General features: G+C 44.6%; 2 protein-coding genes across 18 annotated transcripts in view; one reads left to right on the top strand and one right to left on the bottom strand.

Annotated features, from left to right (window-relative positions):
• Positions 1-17,211, bottom strand: part of INTS9 (integrator complex subunit 9) — a 74,169-nt gene extending 56,958 nt beyond the window's left edge. The window contains exons 1-6 of one of the 2 annotated variants that reach the window (XM_074582122.1): positions 17,105-17,211; positions 12,890-13,017; positions 8,100-8,160; positions 5,559-5,621; positions 2,054-2,193; positions 322-408 (exon numbers count right to left, since the gene is read on the bottom strand). In XM_074582122.1, coding sequence (XP_074438223.1) covers positions 322-408; positions 2,054-2,193; positions 5,559-5,621; positions 8,100-8,160; positions 12,890-13,017; positions 17,105-17,113 — 488 coding nt within the window. In that variant the 5' untranslated portion in view covers positions 17,114-17,211. The remainder of the gene's footprint in view (positions 1-321; positions 409-2,053; positions 2,194-5,558; positions 5,622-8,099; positions 8,161-12,889; positions 13,018-17,104) is intronic. The other variant, XM_074582123.1, reaches the window with a different exon arrangement.
• Positions 17,212-17,508: 297 nt separating this feature from the next.
• The window catches only part of HMBOX1 (homeobox containing 1), a 115,046-nt gene continuing 113,994 nt past the window's right edge, over positions 17,509-18,560 (top strand). For 13 of the 16 annotated variants that reach the window (XM_074582126.1, XM_074582128.1, XM_074582134.1 and 10 more), the window contains exon 1: positions 17,509-17,736. The gene's annotated coding sequence lies outside the window, so the exon portion shown is untranslated. Of the gene's footprint in view, positions 17,737-18,061; positions 18,235-18,560 lie in introns of those variants that run through there. The other 3 variants (XM_074582132.1, XM_074582125.1, XM_074582133.1) reach the window with 3 other exon arrangements.

Raw genomic sequence — 18,560 nt, 5'->3', positions numbered from 1 at the left:
ATGTCAATACAAAAATCTGCTGGTTTTATCTACCATCGTGGAGCTGAACTATGTGAGAGGAGATCAGGGGAGACTTTTGTGTTACCAAGTCTCCCTCCAAGAACCAAACTTGTGTGGTTGTTTGGAAGACCAACAATCTGCAAACGATTAAAGAAAGAACCGACCCAAGGAGTCACAGCTTTAAACCTCTTAGGCTTTTTTTTCTGCTTAATGGTAACAGCAAATCTCAAATGGTGGCAGCTGACCCATCATTACAGTGAATTCTAAACGTCGGTTAGAGTTTTAGGAGAGTCAGCCCTTTCCCGGTGGCTTGCTCCTTACCTCTGTACCTCCTTGTTCTTCCACATGGAGGCAGACTGAGCCTTTGGCACACGTTCAATGGAATTCACCAGTTCTTCCATGAGAAGTCTGAAAAGACATCATAACTAAATTAGCATGGCAGCCTTTCACAGAGGAGAGAACTTTGTCCCAAATGTTTCCAGAATATCACACAAATTGTAACACTATTAGGCAGTTTTAAAGAGGGGTTCTTCCCACAGAGGCATCGCAGCAATTACTGCTCAGCAGTACTATCCCCATTTCTCCACCATCGGAGTGTTCCAAGCTCAAGCTAGTCTGATTCTGTCTGCCTGGTTGCGACAGCACAGGATCTGGCCCACTGGGTTATGAGTTATTTGGAAAGTGGCAGGACAAGAGGAACTCCCAAATCTCTCTCCTGCTGCGCAAGATGATTTCTTCATTACTGACTGCTTGTCATATGGAATGAGACAAAATATATGATGAAATCTCGTTAGATGATGCCTCTTTATCACTTAAAGAAGCCAAGCACATTGTCAGTGTGAACTCTCCTCATGTACAAATGCACAATACAGCACTTGAGACAGAAAAATACGTCAGGCATTAAAAACTGGCACTGTAGATTTCACTGCCCCAAATTAAACAGCATTTGTAATCGTATGCATGCTTTCCCTTGAAGGTAGGAAGTGACAGATGGAACTGCAGAAAAATGGCATCTGGCGTTACTTGGGGTAGGGAGAACCACACCAGTATACTCTCCAACAAGACTATGCTTTTTATCTTCAGCTATGGGCGAGCAATACCCCAGAGGTCTACTACCAGTTCATATTTATACCATTCTTTTCTCCTACAAGGGCCTTCAGTTTCTGTTTGTTTTTACACAAAGGGAGAATTACTCTGGCGTGGAAAGTTTGCACAGGACCTCTAATAGAGAGAGATTCCTGCCCTGAAGTGCTTACAGAGTAGTTCAGATACCATGGCCTAATCTGCTTTCTAATTATTGAACATGGCTGCTTTTCTGCATGAGAGATACACCCAGCACAAGTCCAGTTAGACTTCATCGAGGGCCAAACCTGCAGCCTTTGGTATTGATTTCTCCAATCAACAGACAACTTTGTAAGAAAAGACTACCAGATTTGGTGACCAACTATTAAGTTTTTGACTGCACTGTCAGGCCTTACATTTTCTACTTCAAATCTCATATTTCTGCTGTTTTTCTTAGTGCTTCTCCTTGGATTTCAGAGCTTATGTATCTCAACTGTCATCTGAGATGCAGCCAACTTAAATTCCCTTCCATGGTGTGGAGCAAAATGTGGTTATATGAATTTCAAATGCTGAAAAACTACAAGGCAAAAATCTTAAAGTCATTTATTGTTGAAAAGATTGGTGATTCCTCTTCTGTTTAAGGGGAGCAGAGAAGAGCAGGAGAGATCTCTGATTCAGGGTTTTTGAAGGTTTGAAGTTGACTATACGGTAATTGCTGCTCAAGGTGTCTCGGGCCACTCAAGATCTACTATCCCACACCTACTGCGTGGACCAACACAAAGCATCTGCTGTAAATGTTGAAGGCAGATGGTTCCAGAGGTTGGGAAACATTGAGTTAACACATTTGCAGCACTAAGGACTTGGCTGATGTTCAGCTACTGCCTAAGAGCCTCTTTGGAACATTAGACACCACTCCTTTACCCATATTGTCCTTTGCACCTTTTCCTTAGCAGTGATGAAAGAGGAGTAGAGAATATTAAGGGGTTTTTACCTGCCAATTTGAACAGTGGGCTCGGTGGCATAGACTGTTCCAGTGAATCCCGTGTACTCTGTGATATAGGGCAATGCCATCATGCAGTGATAGTTGGAGATCAAGATTACATCTACTGTGGAGAGGTCAAGCAGCTCTGTCTGAAAACAGAGGAAAGATATAAGCAACATGTAACCCTTTCATGCAGTTTAAGCAACGTCAGAAAAACTTCTTGTTCTTTTTTTTTCTTAAAACTTTATACTGCAGGAATGTAATCGGTTTACAAAAAGAAATGGGGGGGGGGGGACATGTCTCAGCTGTTGCAGAGATTAATGTTTCCTTTAAATTAACAATACTTATTTAAGAACTCCCCTAAAAAGATTTCCTTCTCAAATCTGAAAAGGAAACTCTGTACTAGGTTTCTCTGTCTTTCATGTAATGAAATGGCTGCCGTTAAGAGAGGCACGATGATTACAGTTGTATCAAAGAACTGATGTGCGCGCTTCCTTAGGGAGGAACACTACACAGACACCAAAACTTCTGTAGTAGCCATTTAGCAGGGTGTCTCCTATTTTTTATGCGACGCATGGTACCATACCCCAGGTCAGTGAGAGAGATGAACGTAGATTGTATTTATTCATGTGCTTAAAATAATTCTCATATTTTCCCAAACTAAATGCTTGGCATCTTTATCATTCACATTTTCTACAGCAGGAGATTAAGTTCATTCATAGGATACAACAAAACAGACGGGTGGGTCCAATTTGTTTTGATGTGACAGTTAAGACAGCAGCTCAGAGAATGAAAGAAGATTTCACACATTGTTAAAGGAATTTTAATTAGAAATATTTACTGGTAATGCTATAACACAAATGGTGTCAAGTCAGAAATTTACAAGATATATGACCTCTAACTCAGTTATTATAGAGCAGCTAATGGAATTCAACACTCATCAAGCACATATTATCTGATTACAAGGCTTGGTCCAGCAATTTGAATAAAAAAGGCAAGAAAGTAGGTCACTCGGCTTTTCAGAGGGCTGACACAGTGCTCTGGTGACAAGCTGCTTAACTCACAGCTAAGCGTTCATGGTTTCAATCCATGATCACAGCTAATGTTGGAGGCATGATCTCCAAGCTGAGTACAGTAGGTGAAACACCATCCTCGGATTCATGACAGGGCACCCTTTTATCTACTAAGCTTGCCAGGCAGAAATACACTCACTACGCGGGATCAAAGAGTCTGCTGACACCTGCTCCTACCAAGCTGGTGCTTCATGGCTTGGTTTTCAGCTCTGTTCAGACCATACGGAATCAAATGGGGACTCAGAATCAGAATCAAATTCAGGGCTCAGCCCTGAGCTGAATCCCAGCCCAGTGAGCCATCAGGAGCATCCAGACTACCACTTTCCAAGCTTAAGCATCCCACATCTCAGCATCCTAGAAGCATTTACAAATAGGATGAAAAGGGTGTCAAAACCAAAACAAAGTAAAATCTTCCCTGGGACTCGCGGCAATCTCACTAAAGGTTCCTATGAACTGAAGAGGTTTATAAAGGTTTCGTGAACATGAAGTGAGAGAGACCAGAGGGTTGCCAAGCAAAGAGAGGGCTGCACCCTGCACTCTGACATGTGGAAGTGTACTCTGCTGCTGAGACAGCCTTTTATCACCTTGTGGCTTCTGGATTACATTCAAAACTTGGCTTCCTTTGGCAATGGTGTTCCTGGAAGTGATACTGTGATTCTCAAACTAACTGCTTTTGCAGACTAGTTTCTTCAAAACAAGTGGCGTGGAAGGAGACAAAGAAAAAGACGAAGCCTCTTTCACACAAGCTCCTTCTTATACTGTGCTGCCAAACACCAGCAACTTTTCTACTCGGCCGTGACATCTGAACTCTCCCCCAGACAGGGGAGCCTGTGAAGCGAGATGCGAGCTGTGTATCACTAGCAGATCTGTTCCTCATGCTTGCAGAGGAGACTTGGCATCTGTTGGAACTTTGGGAACCAAAGCATGTGAGAGGCCATTTTTAAAGTCCCTGCAATGGTGACATGCGCAGTTGGTTGCTGTCTTCTAGTTGTAACACGGACTGCCGGAAAACTCCCCATCAGTCATATTTAGAGCTACACATGTGGGTATTTTGCAGCCCAACAAAGTAACCAGAAAGCCTAGCTGAAACACCCTAAACCCCAGCAGATGATCATTCCGGTGCATGGCCTCAATTCCAAAGGGAATCCAGAACATAAATTCCATTCTTCCCAAGATCTGGGACATAACGGCACTTTCTAGGCTTACAGATGCTTCCTACATCCCTCCCTTCCACAGCACAGTATCCAGAAAGCACACAAGAACCCAGAATTATTAGGGGTTTTTTTTGGTGATTGGATTATATCCATTCCTGTTGGGGAAAACAAGCAAGTGTTGATATCACTCGCCAAAACAATACCAGAGCTGCCAACTTGCTTTGAAGAATCAAGATGACTAGAGTCAGAAGCTGCAAGAGGTGAGTTTTATGGAATCAACTGACAGAAACACTATTGCCAGAACCCCAGCAACATGACAACAACCTTCCAGGAGTGTTTTGTACTTCCTGTCAACAAGGTCAGGCAGAAAGGAAAAAAAAAAAAAAAAAAAAAAAAAAAAAAAAATCGCTGCCCAAAAGCAATCGTCTCTGTCTTTGAAAAACAGAGAAAACATCCCAACATGAAATGAAAGAACCGATGTTATCACAGCTGAGGAAAGAGGATACTATTCCCAGACTATTCCCCATCATTCACCCCCACCACTGCTCAGCATTTTAGTTCTTCAGCTCTCCTACACACACGGTTAATCCGATCAGTCAGGTAAGCCCAGTTAATTCAAACATTTTCAATAGTCTTGCATTCTTTTTTTTTTTTTTTAAACCCAGGTATTCTTGAAAAAAACAGCTTGAGAAGCAGCCACTTGCAGTTATGTCAGTGGATGTGAAGGTACAGTTCTTCCCTCAAAGAGGCAGTGATGAATAGCTAACAAGGCAGCAAAACTTTGTAACCTAAATTTGCCACCGGCAGAGCAGCACATCTGACTGCAGCCCAGCAGAATCAAACGGTGGTTTAACCACACGGTCGGCTCCCCAGGGGAGCTCCACCAGGCAGGTCATGCATCTGTGGTTAGAGACAAGCAGCTTTCCTTGTCTTCATTCACTGCCCTTATCTACATCAGCACATGTATCCTGTCATAATCGAGTCCAGCTCAGTTATATTGTCTTTGGAAGGCCCATAAAAAGGGACAGTCAAGTCTTATTCTTCTGTGAGATATCGATCTGCTCAAGGAGACCTTCCAGATCTACCCAAACCATTGTTGAAAGGGGCTGTTTCCATCCTCTTTCCAGTGTCATAGATACTAGAGGCACCTTAACAACACAGAGGTTTTTGTAGTATTATTTACTGAGTAGTAATACATTAGCATGAATCTGATAATAATTACTTAGCAAGTTCTTCCACATGATTGAATGGAGGCAGATTTTTCAGGACGGCTTTGAACAAACTCACCTCTGGCAAACAGAACTCGGGCACAGAGTCTACAAACACATGGCCAGTGCACTCCTTTAGTTCCTGTAAGAAAAGCATATCACCAGAGAAGACACAAAAATACAACACAATATTACTCAAATGCAGCAGATTTTGCACTTTCAAAAGCTTTTCTTTATCACAGGTAATTTCAATTTCCAGCCCATTACTACATTATGTTTATCCCCCTTCTAGATACAATTTGCTGTAAGCAGATCTGCTGAAATTGCTTTCATGCGAGATGCTGCTGCTTCAAGGGCTCAGATCCTCGTTTGGAGGAACAGAGACGGCACTCTGGTAGGGTGGGAAAGGGACCCTGGTAACCACTGGCTGTTTTGCTGGGGCCATGAAGGAGGTGCTGTCCTATGAAGCTGTGTTTTCTCTGCTCTTCCAACTGCAGATGTGTTGGCTGGGAAATCTCTAACAATGCAAGTTGACTTTGTCTATCAGAATCAGAAGTAAAGTATGAACTGAAAAGTGGGTCATTAAGAGCAGTCTTCCCGGAACTGCTGCTCTCCAGACCTGGAAGGTGTGCATAGCACCTTCATAGTGCCCTGGCTGTCTTACAAGTTTGGAATTTAGTTTTGGTTCCCAATAACATCAAACTTTTTCTGTCTTATTAGGAGCAGAATACAATTTTTAGTCCCTGCGTTAGAGCATTTGATGAAACAACTTTTGGGGATCTAAGCTCCACGTGGCACTTTTTGTTAGATTTATCTCTGCTGGATTTCTAGTTCTCTGTTTTCTTCCTCTTTTTTCAAAGCTGACATCAGAAATCTTTGTCACATGAAAAGTCACATTCTTCAGGATTATGTATGGAACAAAAATATTCCCAACTCTAGTTCTAATACACCTCACAGGCTACGTGTCACCCACTCTGCCTTCTCTCGTGGATGCTTCTCTTGCTTGTCCCAAAGCGAGTGGTCTCAGCCAGCTTCAGACTGTCAGAATTAAAGATTGAATCCAATTCTTAATAATTACAGTGCACCTGCCAACTAATAACGAATGAGCAATTACATCTAGTGGCAGAAGTCTCCTAACCTCATCTCAAGGGAGTTCAAAATGATTAAAACTAGATCGCAGCAAATTTCAATGCCTCTCCAGGACGTAAGTTTTATAACTGTCATCCAGAGAGTGCTATAACAGGAATGTCCACCCGACATGATAAAACATCCCCCTTTGACTCCTTCCCTTGCCTTTTTCCAGCATGGGTCAAAGAATTTACCATTCCAAGCAGTTACAATGGTCAAGGTGAAGGTAAGAGATGCTGCCTTTGAATTTTTAACATGATTTCCATCGGCGCTGTGTGAGTTTGAAGATTTCTCCTGAGCACATACTGCAGTAGCAGTACCGCAGAAATGTAAATACATCACATATAAAAATATATATTCTTTGGACAGAATGGATCCCAAAGCTCTGAGACCAAGGCTGGGGTACAAGAGAAATAAATTCCAGGGAATTCAAACTGGGCAGCTCCATTCCTGTCACTGAGCCTCTGTAGCTCTGTGACTGCCGGTTAGCATGTGCTTTGAATAGAGTTGTTACTATTTTACTAACAGAAATGCTGCCTATACAGTTTCTTTTGTCTCCAATGAGAAGAAAAATCAGGTCTTTAATCTATGATCTTCAGCTCCCTTGCCTGGAAAAATCAGATCAAGCCATTCTGTCCACCTCAAAGTCCCCTACAAAAGCAACTATTATTACTGTTTTCCTTTAATGTTCACATAGTCAGAGAACAGTCTGTTAAAACAGCATTTTCTCTACTGATACCTATCGCTGCACACATTTGAAATGTATCTGCCTATTTTACTAACATCTGACATATTTTTGTGTTCATTGTTCTCCTATGGCAGATTAAGCTGGATGCTGCAGTGCCTAGTTTTGGTTGAAGCCCCAGATAAATTTCGCCTACAAAACTAATGTAATGAAAAGGGGGGAAAAAAGAAAATTCTGTGTCTCTCATGTAGCTGAGTAAGTCCTGTGTCTTAGAATTAGGAGGCTGGAGATAATATCCTCCCCGCTATGTCCAGCAGCAGAACACATGTTGATTTCAGAGGCCAAAGACATGCTTTTCCTCTATAAGAGACCTCCCGTGGGCAAACCATTCACTTTCTCATAGTTCTCCTGCCTAAAAAAAGGGTACAATACCAACTTCATTTATAAGCATGCTATGAAGCTTTATTGTCAGAAAAGTGAGACTGTTGAATAAAAGGCACTCTAAGAAGGCAAAGCACTATTATTTATGGAGCTCCATGAAATAAGAAAATATTCATAGTGACGATTTCTGCATTTTAAGAGGATTTTTTAAAAAGCTAGGCTACCTCTGAAGACTGAAAGCCTCAGAGTTGCTATTAGCATTTTGTTTCAAAACGTTCTGCTCTACAAGGACATCATGGCTGGTAAGGGTACACAGAGAAACCTTTGCGATGAGTCAGCATGGAAGTATTGTTGCTGCAGTGGAAGCTCCTAACCTGTCAGGTAGCTTTTTGCACGGCAATAGAATTCTAACCATCAGTATAGTACCTTGTCCAGAAAAGTGCTTCCATCTTTCAAAACCCAACCAGGAAGCTTGGACAGCCTGGGGCTGCGGAAAGAGAAAAAAATTATTGCAATATGAATTATATCATTATCAGCAGCTAAGGATAGACCTTCTATTTGGTGTCATACAATAAGAGAACACGATTTCTGTCTCAGGGAACTAACAATCTCAATAAAACAGACAGACAGTTTCACTGTGTTTAAGTGTTCACTGAAATGACTTTTACAAATCATGATTATGACACTTATAAGTAAAAAGAATAAGAGGACGACACATGCAGGGAGTTTGAATTTAGTCATTTACAGTGAGAATTTCAAAAAGGCTCAGTGCTGCTTGTGTTGCCGTGTGGTTAAACTGGCTGTATAAACAGAAGTTAGGGCAGCAAGAAACTCTATGCCTGAAACAATACAAAAGCACCATAAAACTGCTCTGGGACAGGAGACGACAGACAAATACCCTCATTAGTAACAGCAGGGAAAGACCAATGCTCTGGACTGAGTCATTTATAGACACAGAGGTCATGATTTTATATCCACATACACCATGGTTTCATGCTCAGGTCTCACCCTGAAGACCCACACCAAGAGCCGTACAGTGCATTTACCTGTGTTGGAAGGACACTGGGGCAAGGAGGTTTTGCTGTGAACTGCATGTTTTAAGCTGGCAGTTCTGGTACCAATCAGCAGCAGCAGGGCCTCCTTTTTTAATTGTTTCAAATGCAAATAAACTTCAAGGTGGACATCATAATCCTGAGTTTACAGTAGTAACTGCTGCAGCATTTCTTGCTACCGTAAGTGAGAGACTTATTCATACTTCACAGTGACATTTGATTTTTGCGTGAGCCTACAAGTTAGTTCTAAAACCACTGACTGCCCAGATTCAAGCATATCTACAGAAATCCAAAAAAGAAAAAGTTGAGGAGACAAGAGAATCGAACCCACCTGGAATCAATCCCTGCAACAACCTCAAATTTGGAGAAAGAACTCTAGAACTTGGTTGTAATTAAATCTGCAAGTGTTGTGCCCTAAGCTCTACAGACAGGCATGCTTACATGCTGTAAGGGCTTTCAAATTTAAGTTCTTGAAAACAGGAAGTGATTCAAGGGCTCAGAGGAATGCTGTGTTCCGACTAACATCAATGTAAAAGAACAAATCCTAACTGGCACTCCAGAAAGTCACAAGGAAGGAAAACGGGAAAATCTAAGACTCAAGGAGTGAAGACAGAAGGTAAGAGATGAGAGCAGAAGGATGTGTCATTGAGAAGTGCAGCCCTCTTTTGAGGATAAAGACTAAGTCTGATGATGGAAAAGATGAGGTGGTTAAATGTACTCTCCACTGACACATTCAAAAGCACAATTTAAGAGCAGTATTTTGGAGACTGAAGGGGCTGAATAGAATTGGTGCACAGGGACTAAAAGCGCTATGGAAAAAGCAGGGAAAAAGCAAGAACAAACCATGTTATATGATACACAACAACTTTGACAGATAAGGAAGGAGAGTACCGAAACCTTGGTTGGAATGGACATCTGGAGGTCTGTAGTCCAATGTCTCAAAGCCAGCATGAGATCAGGTCAGCCACAGCTTTGTCCAGCTGTGTCCTGCAAACCCCTGGAGCACAACATTCTAGAGCCTCTCTGGGGATGGGTGAAAGCGCTAAGAAAAAATTCATCGCTGGGAGGCTAACGTCCAACCTGAGCCTCTCAAGACACAATTTGCGGCCATTAGCCCCATATTTTGTCTCCCACTGTTGAAATGAGTTTGGCTCCTGCTGTCTTTGTAACTTCTTTAGAAGTAGATGTGGGTGGCTATTAGCTCTACGTCTAGCCTCAAAGCCCAGCTGCCTCAGCCTCTCCAGGTAGTCATGGGCTCCGGACCCTGACCATCTTGGAGCCCCCTGAACACTTTTCTACAGTTTCTTGGCACCTCTCTTCAATCGGAAATCCAAACCTGGATCCATTTATGGTTTCACCAGCACAAGGCAGAGCGGAATAAACTTTCCTTGATATGCTTGCCCTACTCCCCCTAATTTAGCCTAGTACGCGGTTTGCTTTATTCATGACGAAAGAGCACTATTGACTTGTACTTAACCTGGCATCCACTGAAGAGTATAGTCTTGTCAAGAGAGGCAAAATTAGCAGATAGGTCTTGTGTATGGGTGAAAGTGGAATAAGCAACACAGGACAGAAAGGACTCTCTACCTTGAAGGCAAGAAGTAACACAGTTCCTGACGACATAGTTTTGACATTGTAATAGAGTGATTGATTAATCCAAAATAGCTAGAACTGTCCCATAAATAATGTGAGCAAGTGTGTCATGGCTAGACAGGAAAGGTTAAGAGCTTCCCACATGTTCATTTTACCGTTTTGCATTTGACTTTGGTACAGGGGAGAAAATTCCAGTTGACAAACCTCCTTTAAAGTACGTGAACTGGCATAAAGTATTGCAACTGCAGGTACTTTGTACATGCTCCATGGGTTAGTGTGAACAAGGACTGCCGCTTCCAGGACAAGGTGGAATCTAAATACCTTTTGACAGGCTTTTTTTGAAGAGCAAAGAACACTAAAAAATGTCCAGTCCCTTTAAAGACACAAACACTACACCACTTTCCTCTCTTACAGATTAAAGCACAGGCTCTCAAAATGTTTGCTCAAGGAGGGTCCCATGCCAGGTATGACACAGGATTTAGCTGCATAGCAAAGGTCCTTTGTAACATCATACCTTTATGCTCCACAGAGGTAAAAATTAGGGCACCTTTGCAGACCACAGACTGAGACTAGCAGAACCCAACTGGTTCATGGATCATACTTTGGGGACTTCTGGTTTAAAGACAGCAGAGAGAAGCACAGCTCCTCTGCGTTCAAGGTTTCACGTATGTCCATCTCAGCCTAGCTGCAAAGCAGCACATGTGGTTCTGAAGAGGACACACAGCTGGTAATAACCTCATGTCTGACAGGCACTGCTACATGCCTCATGCAAGACCTCTGGCAGACAGTCCTTTTTGTAGTCTCTCACCTGGAAACTGATGATAATGTCAGCTCTCTATCACCTGGCCACGTTATGTTGATAATACACATTTCAATTTCAGAGGTATTTAGACATTATGGTAATGGAGACCTGATATGTAATGATAGAACTATGAATACTATAGAGAGATAAGGACTTTTTAGTGGCAGCCACATTCTTCCTCAAGTTTTTAACTCATTTCCACAACTCCCTGCAGTTTTGTAGAGTACTGAAGAGATCAATTACTTGCCCAAGTCCACATGCTTAGGACAATCCTTGCTGTAAGGGGTGTTCAATCACCTTACCGACAAGATTGATTGGATTTAAATCCAACTGTTTGCTCCAATTCCACTGGGCCATCAGGGGTCAAATCTGACCTCCTTTCTTATTGAGTTTGAGTCATTTTAGTGCAGACATTCTGGAGGTACTTGGGGAATTCCAGGTTGTGACCTGCAATTTGGCTGTTCGTTCCCAGGGTCGCTATCAGCAGACAAAGCTGGCATATCCCCGGGGAGCGCTGATGCCTGCCTGCAGTTCTAAAGAACCTCTTAAGCCTTTGTTCACTCACCTAATTTTGCTACTTGTTCCTCTCTCAATTTCCTTTTTTTTCTTTGGGGGGTGGGAGAAAGCAAACACAAGGCAATTCTGTCTCTACCTGTATTTCCCAAATTTTCTGGATGCCTTCAAAATCTACTACTGCCCCTAAATGTTGTAGTTAGCAATTGCATTATGGAATGGAACAAAAATGGGAACTATCACACTGATCCATATTAAGGCCTCTGTTGCCTACTTTACAGCAGATCTTGAACTCCACGTTCTTGCAGAACAATGCATACATTATCTATTCTTTTCCTCTGCAAAAAAACCCTAAATCGTAGGAAGTGCTGGACAAACTGCTTTAACCTCACTAGGTCCCTCAGGAAACTCCCTTTCCTAATCATATTCTCCTCCTCTCAATCAAGCCTTCCTTAAACCCAGAATGTTCCTCACTTGTTTCCTCGTGGATCAAAGTTACTAAATAGTTTTTGTGAAAACTTCTGCTGCCTCCCATCACCAAGAGTTACTCACTCCCACCTTCCCTATCCCTCATTTTTGTAATTTATTCCATTTATGCAAGACATAAGTCACCCCAACTGAATATCCAAATTCACATAAAAACCTGGGAAAATATGATTTTGTAGTTAGGGCATAGAAGGGGGAGTCTTGATCTCAGGATTCTCCTCTATACTCTAATTTCACTGCCATCCCATTCCTGTGCCCAGCTGCAATGCCCTTTTATTTATTTAATTTTTAAAAGGGAACAACTATGCCATCAAGTCAACTAACAAGGACTGTTAAGTGCTATTTTTCTTTGCATTAGCCCATGCTCTGAAGAACAGCCTGAGAAGACAGTGGTTAAACTGTACTTGCTGGGCTCCACGCGCTCCATCTCAGTTACCCATTTATCTCATCTTGCATGAAGAAGCCAGAAAGATGACAGATATGTGACCTCACTTGTGCTGAGCAGTTGCAGCAATACTTTACTGAAGCTTAGAATAAATTATCTAGAAAAACCAATCAATAAATCCATAAAATGTCTTCCGTCTACTGAGCCAAAGGACGTTATTTTGATAAAGAGAATTTTTAAGTGAACAAAGTCTATTTATGATATCAGATGATGCTGTTCATTTGTACTCATCCCCTCCCTCCTTCCAATACACCATTTCACGCAGAGCACTCCAACTGCAACCCAAGAAGACACAGACTAAGTGCTTACAGGCCGCAGTACATACCTCTGAACAAGTGGCATCGGGAGGAAATTGAGGGTAGACGTCATATCCAGTCCGCAATCCAACATGATGGTGGTGGATTTGAACTTGAGTACGTTGCATGGTAAGGTTGGATGTCCTGACAGGCAGTACTGAAAGAAGAACACAAAGATGAGTTACTTACTCATGACCTTTACCAACAGAGTGAGCTCCCCCCCCAACCTTATTTTTAAACACATAGTTTCATGCACACCAGAAGAAAGCCTGATTGCCTCTGAATCTGTGTCTCACAGCTGCGTGTGTTCATTGAGGTTTCCCCATGTCAGGGTATTAAGGGGCAGATTTTCTTCAGCCATTTTTCTGATCACAAGCGTTGAGAGGATGGCATATTCCTCTCTCCAATTTAGGACATATGTAGAATCTCCTTTTTCTAACAACAGAAAATCAGTTTCTTTAAAACTCAGTCCTACTGGCAAAACTTGGCTGAAATTGGCTAGGAAATTTGTAAATTGCTTGGGGTGGAAAGGGAGGGAGAGAATCCCTGCAGGAACACAAGTTTTATTTCCTTAAGAAACCAGCCTGAACAACCCAGTAAGGTGCAGCCCACACCTTCCGTGGCTGCTTGGCACAGATCAGCAGAGGAGGCTGTGCAAGTGCACCGCAGCAGCTCTGGGGCATGCTCTCACCTGCTTTTTGTCTTGCTAAACACAAACAGGAAACACGACGGAATGGACAACCATATCTGAATGGAAGGGTTTGTGTACTGAGAAATCACAAATGCTTTGCAAGCTTAATGAGCCAGTAAGCAGGTTATGTGCAGGGGCACTTCAGCATCATTGAGATGCAGTCACCTCTTCTATGGAGAGTGGCAAACATTTAACAAGGCACAGGCCAGCTGAAGGTTTGAATAAGAACAGAAGTGAATAAAAATGCCAGCTCTAAAATGTGGGATTAGAAAGGTAAACGTCTGAATAAAGGGTGTCCACCTCCACCTGAGGGTTTCTCTTCTTTGATGAGGGATTCAATGGTCCTTCAGGGATTGCAGGAATAGGAGAGTTTACGTCTCCGGTGTAAGTTTTGGCATCTCCGAAGTCTGGGCATCTGGCAGCACAGCAACGCTCAGGTGCTCAAACTTCAGGTTTTAAATTCAAGTTTTGGCCAATTAAGGTGAAAAATATCAATTGGTTGGCCATGCACTGCACTAAAACCAGATTCACTATTTTTTTTATGCATTTATACCTTATTCTTGCTTTCTATACTTCACGCTACAAAGTGGAAAGAAGGTAGATTAATCATTTCATTTTCTACCTCTGCTCACAATATGTTAACATGGGACTGCAACTGTCTGGATTAACAACTCCCAAGGAAACCATTTATATATGTTCATCAAAAACCTGTTTAAAATTATATTTAAATATTAAAAAGCTACTAAGCCCCAAATATTAAATTAATAGTATCACAAAGACTTTTGTTTTAAATCCACAAAGCCTTAATTATTAAGGAGCAACATTACATTTTGCCTGCTGTTAGCAAAGTTTAAAAAAAGAGGTGAAAAGCCAAGCTGGTAAAGAAGTGAGTATACGAGTAAGGAATTCAGTTGTTTTATTCACCAACGTAAAATACACACGTGAAATTAAGCTCTCACCAGACCGGAACTTTGACAACTGAAGCTATAAATTCAAGTAAACAGAAAGAAATAAAGGAAAAAATAAGATCTAAACTATTTTTGTACCTTTAAACTATCCGTAATTAAAAAGGGCAATGAAATATCACCACTTTTATCAGCAAAACACTGTCTTGCTTTTTTTAAAATCATGAATAGGATCGTGACCCTAAAATCTACGAGCTAACTGGAAAATCTTCCTTTTTTCTTCTTTAAAAGCATCTAAAATAATCTATATCTGTGGCTGTCATGCTGTGGTAAATGGATTCCTGGGAGTCAATGGACTTTTTCTATCAGACTCAAGTAAAATGACTTAAAAGAAAAAAAAAGGCAACTCATACGCTATACAGCAATTTGCACAGGTGACATTTCTGGGCCTGTTAGAATTTCAGATTAGGAATCAAAAAAATCTAAGTGTTTGCACTATGTATGTCTCTATACACACTATAAATGTGATAATTTCCACCCAGTTTATACTCCTTACTGTTTAAAACAGATCCAGAAATCCCATTCACTAATATTACTGACCGGACTAAAATGCAAGTCCTTTTTGCTCTAGGTTTGTTTCCTTCCATCTTTATTTCCTTACAGCTAAAGGCTGGTGCAGCTAATACACTAGGTGCCTCATCTCCTAATTAAAAAATAGTCATGTAAAAAACTCATTAAACATACAAAAGACCCACAATAAGCCCACCTTAGCTCACAACTTTCTTGTCAGGCTTTATAAATTGGATGAAAGGTTGACAGAGTGGGGCACAAACTGATGAAGATGAGGGGCTAATTCCAGGTACTGAGGCCCCCATAGAGGCAGGTTCTCAGCAGACATCTGGTTCATGCTGAGCGCTCGCCAGCTTGGAGCGTCTCTGGTGATCTCATGGATGGCAATGTGACAGAGAAAAGAGATGATGTCTCATGCTAGCAGCTCCAAAACATTCAAAACTTTGCAGGTTAAAGCTACTGCTTTGAATTCCAACTGAAAGCAGCAAATACTGCAGTGCATTCTTCCAGTATTATATCACATGCTAGCATAAAATCTAGGGGGAAGTTCGCAATTGGAGTTGCCTGGACCAAAGCACATTTGAATTTGTGACATTTTCACTGTATTCTGAATCAGGTCTGGAGGCCTGAACCTCTCTCTCGTTCTTCCAAATTCAACCCAAATAGATGAGAAAAGACGATGAAATAGCATCCACTCTTCCTCCCACAACCCCGAAATTCAGCCACATCTCCAGACAACTAAAAGATGAAGAATCTGGTCTTATGATCCCCAGTCTCCAAATTTGTACATGGGTCTAAAAATGCCACAATGCAGATTTCAGACAGCTTGTGTTCTCCTTCCCTTTCTCTACCCCTGTGCAAGACTCTAGACATAACAAAGAACTCTGCATTTCCACTATGGCCTTCATTTAAAGATTTCTTAGTTTGCTTTTCCCCCCTGCCCTGCATTGTATTAGCCTCTACGATCACGTCCATAAGTGCTTAGCTTTGCACAGTTTGTCCCACTGGTAGTATTCATCCCCACAGAGGGACGTAATTGCATAAGTAAGATGACGCAGGATCAGGCTCTTCAGCCACCTGCCTATGGAATTAATTTTACACAGTTACACCACAGAGAGCGATTTACTGGAAGTCTCAAAGCAAGCCCAGAATCCAAGTTCACTTCTATGAAGCTTCCTCAAGACAAACTGCTTAGTCTCAAAACCGAGAGACAATCTTACATTTAACAACAGTGTAACTTCAGGTTAAACAAATCAAAGGTTATGCTCCGGTATTTTGAAAGGTGCTTTGGTTTTCACCTCCAAAGAATTGCAGCACATTCTGTCACAAACAGGGAAACTCTTCCTGAAAAATAAAGTAGCAGCTGGGAAACTTAAATAATTGAAAAGGAAGTTCTAGAGAGGAGACCAATAATAGGGGTAATGTGTTTTCTGATAACCTTCCCTTTAGATCAGAACCAACACATTTGTCAGAAGCATAGCGCACCCTCCACAAAGCCACTCCAGGCTGGTTTTCTTATTAGTAATTAACCGTATTAACGTCAGACTGCCGAGGGGAAACGATTTTACGATGAACCGCGGGGATTTATTAATATCCCGACAGCGACCCGGCAGAAGTCACACGTGCAATGGGGTAGCTCCAGCTCCAGCCCACGGAGAGACTCGTGTAGAAGGGTGGGAAGGCGGAGAAACACCTCCATGTCCTCCTCCTCCTCCTGAATCCCACCGCGGGGGGGCCCTAAGGACAGCAGCCTGCCCGGGCCTGTGCCCCCTTCCCACAGACGGTGGTCAACCCTCATTTGCCCTGGCCTCCGTCCCCTCAGCCGGCAGCTCCCCGCCGACCAGCTGCCGGCTGAGGGGACGGAGGCCAGGGAGCTACTGGCTGAGGGGAACAGGGTGGCCCCCTCCCCCAGGGCCGCCCCCCTCAGGGCCGCTCCCCTCAGGGCCTCAGTTTCCCCTCAGGGCCGGCGGGGCTGCGGCTCCCACAACCCCGTAGCGATCCTGGAAGCCCCCTCCCGCCACTGAGAGGGGGGTCAGGCCGAAGCCCCCATCCCTCCCACCGCAACCCCACACACTCACCAGCTTCATGCTTCACCCGGCTCTATTTACTGGGACAATCCTGCACCCCCCCACAACCCTCCGCCTCCCGGGGCATAATGGGATTTGTAGTCCCGCCGCTTCCCCTCCGCCCAGGATGAGGTCATGTCGCGGGGCACGCCGGGAGTTGTAGTCCTCCCCCCGCGCTGCGCCCCGCCGGCGTGCCGCCACGCCGAGGCATGCTGGGAGTTGTAGTCCCGCCGCGGCGGCTCTCCCCGTCACCCTGGGGAGGGGGGGAACTACAAGTCCCAGGGTCTCACAGCGGCGGCAGGTGGGAGCTTGGATGTTGATATCAACATGGCGCTTGTCAGACAGACAAAGGCAGTCAGTCTGGTGTGATTGAGCCAAAAAAAAAAAAAAAAAAAAAAAAAAGAGGGGGCGAGCGGGGAGGAGGGAGCGGCGGGAGCAGAGCCGGGCGGGGAGGGGGACCCTTCTCCTGGGGGGGCTGGGGAGGGGGGCTTGGCGGCCGAGGGGTTTCCTCTCCCCCCCGCCATTGTTCTCGTCCCTCCGCGCCCCCCTTCGTCTCCCCTCAGGCTGGGGCGGGGGCGGGCGGGGGGACCCCCCCCAGCTCCTGCCGTTCCATGGTGAGGTGGAGGCGCCGCCAGCACCCAGAGGTGAGTGTGGGGAGGAAGGGAGGGAATGGCGGGCGGGGGTGGAGGGGGGGAGAGCGGGGCTTGTGAGGGGAGGGGGCGGGCGGGTGGGTGGGCTGGAGGGAGGGAGTGGGAGCGGGAAGGGGGTCCCCCCCTCAGCCGGCACCGCCGGGGAGTTGAGCCCAGCCGGAGACGCGGGTTTCCTCGCAGCGCGGGATGTGCGTGAGGGAAGGGGGAAGTTGGGGAAGGGGGTGGGGGGGAACCGGGGCCGGGGGCGGGCAGGGGCAGCCCCTCAGCCCGAGTTGAAGCCGCCGCTTTGGGGGTTCCGCGTATCCCCCCCCTCCTCCCCGCCCCGGATCGGGGGAGGAGGAGGAGGACGGTGTCCCCGGGAGGCGGCTGCGGGAGGGCAGGGCAGCCTCTGGGTTTTAAGGAAGAGCCCTCCATCGTTGTTCCCGCTGTTTATTTATTCTTTTTTTTTTTTTACCACCCCTCTCCCGGGTGGACTCGCGCCCCTCAGCCTGGGTGGGTGCTTTACTTATTTATTTTCATTTATTTTTAATTCTATTTTTTGTTGTGGTGTTTCGGTTTTGTTAGCCGCTGAGTTTGGGGCTGGGGGCTCCTCTCCCTGTCCCCGGGACCCCCGGGAAGCCGGTGGGGGGGCTGCCCCGGCCCGGCCCGGCGGTAGTTTGGCCGGGGAAGGCGGAGGAGGGAGGCTCCGAGCCGGCGGGGATGGAGCCCGGTACGCCCCGAGGATCGCGCCCAGCATCGAGCCCCCCTCGCCGGCGCTGTGCCGGGGAGCTCCCCCCCGGCTGGGGAGTCTGTGTTTGTGGGGGGGGCTGAGCCTTTTT

Source organism: Larus michahellis, chromosome 3 (assembly GCF_964199755.1).
Source record: "Larus michahellis chromosome 3, bLarMic1.1, whole genome shotgun sequence".
Lineage (NCBI taxonomy): Eukaryota > Metazoa > Chordata > Aves > Charadriiformes > Laridae > Larus > Larus michahellis.
Note: the sequence above shows the minus strand (reverse complement) of the source record. Positions and strands in the feature narration are given on the sequence as shown.